The following is a 9,232-nucleotide window of genomic DNA, read 5'->3' on the forward strand; positions in this document are numbered from 1 at the left end:
CACTTGTTATTTGGGAAAAGAGACCAAGCCCCACTTGGCTACAACCTGCTTTCAGGCAGTTGTAGGGAGAGATAAAGTCTCCCCCAGGACGCCTTTTCTTCAAGGTAAAGAACTCCAATTTTTTCAATTGCTTTTTTATATGACCTGTGCTCTAGGTGCTTCCTATTTCCCTTTCCTAAACATGCTCCACTGGGCTCAAAACTGACCACAGGATTCAAGGTGTGGACTCACCAGTGCTGAGTACAGGGGGATGATCACTGCCCTGGTCCTGCTGGCCTCACTGTTTCTGATACAGGCCAGGTGCCACTGGCCTTGGCCACCTGGGCACACACTGCCTCATGTTCAGACAACTGTCAGCCAACAGCCCAGGTGCACCTTTCCAGACACTCTCCCCACTGCCTGTAGTGCTGCACAGGGCTGTTGTGACCCACAAGCAGGACCTGGCTCTTCCTTGCCCTAGTGAACCTCATACCATTGACCTTGACCCATCAATCCAGCCTTACCAGAATACTCTGCTTCCTACCCTCCAGCAGATCTACACTCCCACCCAGCTTGGTGTCACCTGCAAACTTGATGAGGGTGCACTTGATCCCCTCATCCAGATCATCAATAATGATATTACACAGGACTGGCCCCAATACTGAGCCTTGGTGAATGTCATGAATGACCCAAAGCCAGCTGGATGCAGCACCTTTCACAACCACTCTCTGGGTCCAGCCACCCCACCAGTTTTTAACCCATGGAACAGTGCCCGTATCCAAGCCAAGAGCAGCAAGCTTCTCCAGGAGAATGTTGTAAGAGAAAGCGTAAAAGGTTTTACCAGTCCATGTAGACTACATCCACTAGGTGACTTTGTCACAGAAGATCAGATTGGTCACCTGCCTTTCATAAACCATGCTGGCTGGGCCTGATTCCTTGGTTGTCCTGCATGTGCATATGATGGCACTCAAAATGACATTCCCCACCCCAAAGGCCAGGCTGACAGACCTCTAGTTCCCTGAATCCTTTTGACCCTGCTTGTAACTGGGCATCACATTTTCTAACCTCCAACTGACCACTGAGCTGTGTCCTTCCCATTAGACCATGATTGCTAATAAATGATGGAACATAGTTCAGTGAGCACTTCTGCCTGCTCCCTCAGTATCCATGCTTGGATCCCATACAGCCCCAAAGTCTTGTCTGTGTCTAAGTGGTGTAGCAGGTCACTGACCATTTCCCCTTGGATTACAAGGGCTTCATTCTGCTCCCTGACCCTGTCTCCCAGCTCAGCGGGCTGGGTTCTCAGAGAACTTGGTCTTACTAATAAAGATTGAGGCAAAAAAGCCATTGAGTACCTCAGCCTTTTCATTATTCTTACTGTGCTTCCCCTCCCATCCAAAAAAGGATCCAGAGTCGTCTCAGCCCTCTTTTTGTCACAAAGGTATTTACTGAAACACCTTTATTGCCTTTTACACAGTAGCCAGATTAAGTTCTACTTGGGCTTTGGTCCTAATTTTCTCACACAAAGCCTCATGACATCCTTGTACTCCTCCTGAGCTGCCTGGCCCTTCTTCCAACTCTCCTTTTTCCCCCTGAGTTCCAGCCAAAGCTCTCTGTGCAGTCAAGCTGGCTGCTCCAGCCCCTTGACAATTTCCTTCCTTAACAATGTCCAGCCTTCCTGGACTCCATCGCCCTTCAGGACTGCCTCCCAAGGTACCCTGTCAACCAAGCTCCTAAACAAGACAAAGTCTGCCCTCTCAAAGTCCAAAACACCAGTTCTGCTGAGTCCCCTCCTTACTTCTCTAAGAATTACAAATCAAATATTTTGTGATTACAGTGGCAAATAATGTCTCCAAATGTTTCATAATGATATACATATATATGTTAATAATTATGTCTTTATATAGCTCAAGGTCCTCTTTATTAGCAATATTTCTTGCAGATTTCTCTGGAACACTTTCTTTCCAAGATTTTCATCATGTTCACCTATCAAAAATGTTAAAGTAAAAAAAGAAGCAGCTTGTATGCTTGCATTTTCTAGTTTTTATTGCTGTATTTTTCATTTCTAAGTAGACTTGATAAAGCTTATCCCAGATAGAAGACAAATGGATATATTCAAACTAGGTATTGGCCAAAATGCAATATAAATGCAAACACACACACATTCATTAAAGCAGGACTTTGGTTAATTAGGTATAATGAAGGGATTATCTACCAGAATGTATGTCAGAAGTATAAAAAACCCAGCATCATACATCATACTGACTAAAATGGTGACTTGAAGAGCAGTAAAGGTTAAGGGAATATTAACACATGCTGTTATGCTGATTTCAAGGCATCTCTGAGGCAAAGGGGTTTTGGAAACTGCAGGTCTATACAGTGGAATATGGGAAGCCTACAAGTCAATGTGTAATTTTCTCCACAGGTATCTGGGTTATTGTACCCATTTTTTTGTCTTCAGATATTCAGCCACGAGATTATGTCAGTCACTGATTAATTACGCTGGGAAAATAAGATTATGAAATCTCCATTCGCAATTTTGTAAAACTACTGAAAGCACAGGTTTGAAAAATCATACTCCAGACCTTACTTCCTCCAGTACAATTGACTTTATGAGGGATCCACATTAATGCTTAGCCCCCTAGAAGTAATGGTTCCTGTAGGTATGAATTATGCTACACCAGGAAATAAATACAACCCAGAGACACTCCAATACAAACTCAGGCAATTCAGGCTTGATGAGCTCTCAGGAACTTTGTGTGTGCTCTGGTTTGTCCTTTGTGAGGATTGTGTTACGTTTGAATCTTCTCATAGCCTTTGCTGCTGATCAGGAAAAGGCAACACTGTTGTCATCTTCAGGCACCTTGTTCCCCAGTGACACCTTAGAAGTGACACCTTAGAAGCAGGACCACTGGTATGGAGACTAATCACATGACTGAATACCTCCCAGGAGGAAATTACAGCATGATGGTCAGATCCAAAACGTTGTAGGCACATGAAATAAATAGGTGAATGGTGGGAGCCCAAGTCTGCAGTCAAACAAAGGCCCTGCCAAAGGCTGCCAAATTCTGGAGATACTTGGGAGTGCCTCCCCCTTTCAGCTGTAGCATGACAGGCACTTGAAACTGGTGCATGTGCTGACATTTCCCCTACCTGAGCAGTTCAGTGCCCCACTCCAGCTCCAGTCTCAGAGTCTGCTGCCCCACCACAGCCAAATCTCAGCTATCCATTGCCTGAAAAAGCTTCATACATTGACTGTCCTGTTGTCACAAATCATATTGGGACACAGAACAGGAGAAGGCAACACTGATCATCATAACCAGTCCTCCACTGCCAGAGACAATCAGGACATGAGCAGCAATTCAAAGCATAAAGGACTCAAGTCACAAAAGCCTTCCTACCACTGGAAATGTTAGATGACCCAAGAATTTCAGGAGGTGATCAAAAGAAAATAATTAAATTTAATTAAATTTTGGGTTTATCCATAGTTATTAAATCCAGTGCATAGAGCCGTAGTTCAGGCGCTCATCTTTTAAAATAGAGTGATGAAGATTACCAAGTTCATGACTGTGTATCGAGGATAGAGGAAATGTAAAGATTTTATGAAAAGATTTATTCAGTAACAACAAAATTTTCAGAAACCAAGTCCGAGTCAGTCAGAGTGAAAAAATTAAAAGCACATTGAATTGTATTTGACAAGTCATTTGACATAGTAAATTATCTTTCTGGAACAACAGGTTAGGAAACAGTTTTTAGTCTTGTTCATTTACTCCATTTACTTCCATGGAAGTTGGCTCATGAAAAATAAAAAATTAATCAATAAGTTTGATAGCTTTGCCCTTTCCATCAGCACTGTGGGCATAGACTGTAACTCCAGGTGTCACTGAACAACCAGGTATTAATGTAATTTCTCATGTGGCTTTCCCTCCCCACCTTACAAATTAGCAGTATAGCGATCTCTGTTCTGAAAGTCTCTGTAAGCACGTTTTGCATCTGCTTTGCTGTGTGGGATTCTTCCAAAAGGTTCCAGATCATTGAAGCAGGCATCAAAAACTTCATCCACAGCTTTTTCTGCTGTTTCTTTACTAACTTTTCTAACAGCCAGAATGGAACGGATTGCTCTGTCTCGCACACAAGTCTAAAGTGAAAAAAAAAATTATGAAAAATGTCATTATTAGCAAAGTTTTTTTCCAGATTTTCCAAATATTAACTCCTATTGTATAGGCAGTAATTTTGTATGAAAGAGTCAAACAGTGCCTGTAACAAGCATTAAAGTACATTTTAGTTCCATCCTGTGTGAACTACGTGCTTTAGTTTTCCATGTATACATAAACCATGAAATAATTAAAAGACATTTCTTAGAGCAGGAATTAAAATACAATTTGTCATTTGTTGTAGGTATGAAGTATTTGTAAAACTTTTGTTTGTAAATTTGTAAAACTTGACCTGGACGCAAAAAAAAAAAAAAAAAAAAAAAATCAGAAAGAAAGACACAAATACCAGTTAGGTTCTTTACAAACTGAAATGCTGTAAAAAAAAAGGGATGACTTCTCTACTGGCCTTCATTTTGACACCTCTCTTTATGGTAACCTTTTCTTACAGTTTGTTTACCAAAAGACAAAAAAATATGTAAACATCATCTACAAGCTAACTGCCAGTCTAACCCAAGCAACTACTTGGGTCTCAATCTGTAGACTTCATACTATTTACAAAAATTAATTCCTACGAGATTTAACACACATGGTTACTTAGAAATCTTCTCATTTTGCTTCCTTAAGTTTTCAAAGACTTTTTCTGAGTGTCACCCGCTTATAGTGGATAAGGTATCTCCACTACGTTTCCTGCAAGCCCTGCTTGTTTGATTAGCCATCCATTGTCAGTGGTAATGCCTTAAAACACGACTAAATATTCAGGGATTTCAATAAAAATAACAAGGTGGGAAAAAAAAAACTTAACATCTATCATTAAGGGTTAGTCAACAGGAAATCAATGATCAAGGGTTAGTTAAGAGGAAACACCAAGCCCATGGCATCTATTTCTTTTTTTAAAGTTTTCAGCTATGAAAGTGCAGAAGGCTGAGACCAAGTAGGTAGAGATGACTCATAACAAATTATTATATTTTAACATCCACAGCCTTTACCTGATGGTGTCCTTTCAATCCAAACTTAAACCTGGCTATTTCATTCATCAGTGTACAGTCTCCACTGAGATTAGCAGCTCGAATCTATTGAGAAAAATAAAAAGTCACAAGATCAGAGAAACACATGAAAATACGAAGTCAAAAAAGTTGTAACAAATGCTTTTCTTCAGTATATTTCTGGTGACTGCTGGTAGAGGATATTCCTGAGGCCACTTTAACTTCTTAAGTACCTGCTAATACCATATCCTTTACATCCATCTCAGCCTCGGTGAACTACAGCAAGTAGTCCTTCCAACTCCTTCAAGTTTCTCCAGGAACTACATCTCACATATCCCTAAAGTTTAAATAAATGAGCAGTAGAGCTTATATGTGTGAGTGTATTTATATATACAAACTGCTAAAAGAATGTGAAAAGCAATATTCTCCCCAGTCTATATCAGAATCTGTTACAAGAATCAGGAAGAAAGGCAGGTACCTTTCAAAGACTACAGCTGCAATACCCAGAAGAGCAGTAACCCATCTGTTTTTAAAAAGCTACATTTAAATGTATGCTTTAGCTTAACTGTCTTGTCCTGTACACTAGAATTTCTTTTGTCTCCTAAATATTCTATACCCGATACAGTATGTTAGAAAATGTAAATAAATCTTGATTTCCTATAATTAAGTACCAGAGTAGAAATAAATGCATGGAAAAAATGAAAAGTAAGAATTAAAAAGCTGCTAACAAAAAATGTAGATACCATATAATTAAGTAATCAAAATACCCAAAATGAAAGGACAATCCTGAAAAGAGCAAGAACATGCACAATCTTGATTTATATAAAACTTATGTTTGAGGTTTACATGCTTTATTCTGCACTGTGTAAATGCTTGGATAATAAAATAAAGTAGATGACAGTTAATAATTCAGAATTATTATATTGACTTTACATGGCAAAATGTTGGCAGTGAGGGGCCTGCCAGGGTGGCTTCCATGAGACTGGAGAAGTGGCTGTCCCTGTGTCAGAGACTGTTTTAACTGGTTTTAAAAGGGACCCACCATTAGTGGTGCTGGTTTGATTGGTGCTGGTTGTATCTCTGTGATGACACGTGTAAGAAAGGATAAAAAAAAAAAACTACAGGGCAGCTGTGAGACACATGAGTGATGAAAATGTGAGGGAAACAGCCCCACAAACACCAAAACAGTGAGGAAGGACAGGGAGGAGGTGCTGCAGGCATCAAAGGAGATTCCCTGGCTACCTGTGGAGAAGACCATGGAGACAGAGGTTGTCTCCCTGCAATCTGTGAAGTAACACAGTAGAGCACATATCCACACTGCAGTCCAAGGAAGACATCATGACATAAGAGACAAGCATGCCCTGAAAAAAGCCCATAGAGAGCCCATGCAGGAGTAGATTTTCTGCCAGGAAATGTGGGCCTTGGGGGACCAATGCTGGAGTACTCCGTTCCTGAAACATTGTATGCTGTGGAAAGAACTCAAGTTGGAGCACGTCTTGAAGAATAGCAGCTCAAGGGAAAGATTCATGTTGAAGTAGCTCACAAATGACTATCCTGTGGGAAGGACCTCCCAAGACCAGGGAAAGAGTGCAAGGATGAAGGAGCAGCAAAGACAAAGCATTATGAACTGACCACAGCTCACATCCCCTAGGTCACTGTGCAACATGGCAGGGAAGGAGATAGAAGAATCAGAAATGAGGGAGTGAAGCTTAGCCTGGGATAAGTTTTTCTGTGACCAAATGGTAAGGATTACATCAGAAATCAAATAAAAACATGTAGACTTTACAGATACATCACCTGTGTCACACACATAGGAGGATGTACTCCATTTAATTTCATCCTAAATTAAAGCACCAAGTATTAAGGCCTTTAATTCTCAAATGTCCTCTGAGACCACAGAATCATAGAACGGTTTGCGTTCTAAAGGACCTTAAAGATCATTCTAGCTCTCATCTCCCTGCCATGGGCAGGGACACCTACTAGACCAGGTTGCTCAGAACCCCATTGAATGGAGATGGATTCATAACTACAGTGTACCAGCAGCAATAAATACCACAATTACTCAAAAAATGAACATTACAGGAAAAGACAAGTTATTTATTAATTAAAAAAAAAATTAAATAAAAACAAGGTTATTGTGATAACTACCAAACATACCAAGACTTGCATGGGATAAAAAGAATTCTATAAGCATTTGATTAATGTGTGAATGTGTTTTCACTTCTAACTACTCTCTTATTTATCAATTACCACTTACGTTCACAATGATCACATTCTACTTAGTATGACATTAACTTACTAATAATTGTGAAAACTAAGTATTTGTTTTACGAACAAACCTCTTTAGGCTGACCTGACAGAAAGGACAAAATGTACTAACAGGATTAAAACAAATGAATTATGTGTAACAGACCATATAACACAAAGCAACCCTAATAACCAGCAATAATTAACAAAATGACAACATTAGAAGCATTTTAACTTACCTCTGAACATGCCAAGTGTTTGACATTTTTGAACCAGTCAACATGTGCACGACAGTGATCAAATGCATGAATCAATTCATGTGTGACCACCCGGTTCATATGGGATTGTTGGCGAATGTTGTTCTGACACAGAACAATCTGCAGAAGAAGAGAGATAGGTTCTCACTAAGTTTCCTCCCTTACTCCTCAGAGACACAGCATACACCACTGACAGGATTTGGGGTGTTTGGATTGCTGTTTTCCAATATTAACAGCATTATCATCCTGAAGGGTACTAGTTACAACATCACGGAACATCTTTCATTTATCTCTTTTCATGAATAACTTAGGTATCAGTATTGGCAGATTTAATCCTAGCAATAAAACACTAAAGAAATTGCAGTCCTTTGAAAGGGGACTGTGTCTAGCACCTACCTGTGATGTGGCAGCATCAAAACCTCCACTAACACAGCCATCACAGTTTTCACAAGAAAAGTGTCGGTCGTTGAAGACAGTGCTGAAAGGCCCAAACAAAGTTACAGAAAAGAATTTGAAAAACTTCAGTCACTACTTATCACAGTGACGTCACTACACAGAACAAGACAAATAAATCTACATACCAACCAGATTGCTTCAGAGCCTCAAGGAGAAGTCGAGCATATGGATCTAGAAAAAATTCCTGCAATCAGTTTCTCTAGACAAAAGTTTTGAAAATCATCTATAAAAAAATATAAAGACAGTCAAGGAAAAAAAAACAAACAAGAAAAGTTCTATACACCCTAATTCATACATTGCAGAATTTAATCCTATTGCAATGCAACTGACATCTGTTACAGATCACGTTATGTGATATAGAATCATAGAACGGTTTGAATTGGAAGGGACCTTAGAGATAACCTAGTCTCAATCGCCCTGTCTTGGGCAATGACACGTGTCACTCGACCAGGTTCCTCAGAGCCCCATCTAACTGGGCCTTGGAAAACTCCCAGAGATGGTGCAACCACAGCTTTTCTGGGCAACTGTCCCAGTGTCTCATCACCCTCACAAAAAATTTCTTCTGTATATTTAGCCTAATTTTGCCCTGTTGTAGTTTGAACCCATTACTCCTCGTGCTATCACTGCAATTCATGATGAGGAGTCTCTGTCTGGCTTCCATGTGGGCCCCTTCAGACACTGAAAGATTGTTCTGAGGTTTCCATGCAGCCTTCTCCAAGCTGAACAGCCCCAACTTTCTCAGCCTCTCTTTGTAGGGGCTGTTCGAAATCGTATTCTGTCTTAACCAAAATCAGCGCTTTGCTAAAGCGGCAGTGCGGGGGTGCTGCGGCAGGAGGGCAGGGCCCTCCCCGGGACCCGCGGCACAAGGTCACCGCTGCGGGCGGCCCGGGCTCCGCCTCGGCACCTCCGCTGCGCCGCGGGGGCCGGGGGAGCGCTTACTCGTTTCCAGGGTCAGCCTCAGCATCAGCTGGCACTTGTTGTGGAAGGTGAAGAGGCTGCGGAACAGGAAACTCTGTGGCTTCTTATTCCGGTCTGGGAAAAGTCTGTAGCCGAAATCATCCTCCTCCTCCTCCGCCGCCCCTTTCTTCTCCGCGGCCGGCGGCGAATCAGCCTCCCCGTGCCCCATGTCCGGCCGTGCTGAGCCGGGCCGTGCCGT

The 9,232-nt window shown here is 41.3% G+C and overlaps 1 protein-coding gene across 2 annotated transcripts; it reads right to left on the reverse strand.

Annotated features, from left to right (window-relative positions):
* Positions 1-3,571: 3,571 nt before the first annotated feature.
* On the reverse strand, positions 3,572-9,202 carry LOC131591619 (mitochondrial inner membrane protease ATP23 homolog). Of its 2 annotated transcripts, none has more exons than XM_058862500.1 (6): positions 9,016-9,202; positions 8,202-8,247; positions 8,017-8,098; positions 7,603-7,740; positions 5,120-5,203; positions 3,572-4,117 (listed from the first exon to the last, which is right to left on the reverse strand). In XM_058862500.1, the coding sequence occupies exons 1-6, from the start codon at positions 9,200-9,202 to the stop codon at positions 3,914-3,916; spliced, it is 741 nt and encodes a 246-aa protein (XP_058718483.1). In that variant the 3' UTR covers positions 3,572-3,913. The 2 variants fall into 2 exon arrangements, with proteins under 2 accessions (XP_058718483.1, XP_058718484.1); XM_058862501.1 differs by having other exon boundaries at positions 8,202-8,299; positions 9,016-9,155.
* Between the last annotated feature and the right edge of the window lie 30 nt (positions 9,203-9,232).

Source organism: Poecile atricapillus, chromosome W, assembly GCF_030490865.1.
Source record: "Poecile atricapillus isolate bPoeAtr1 chromosome W, bPoeAtr1.hap1, whole genome shotgun sequence".
NCBI classification, from domain to species: Eukaryota; Metazoa; Chordata; class Aves; order Passeriformes; family Paridae; genus Poecile; species Poecile atricapillus.

What these genes read in the sequence shown, in the direction of transcription:
- LOC131591619 (XM_058862500.1), bottom strand. Translation starts at nt 9,202, where the DNA reads ATGGGGCACGGGGAGGCTGATTCGCCGCCGGCCGCGGAGAAGAAAGGG. An exon ending in GAGGCTGACCCTGGAAACGA is followed by an intron (nt 8,248 to 9,015) that starts GTAAGCGCTCCC and finishes AATTTTTTCTAG; the next exon opens with ATCCATATGCTCGACTTCTC. An exon ending in GATTGAAAGGACACCATCAG is followed by an intron (nt 4,118 to 5,119) that starts GTAAAGGCTGTG and finishes TTTTCACTTTAG; the next exon opens with ACTTGTGTGCGAGACAGAGC.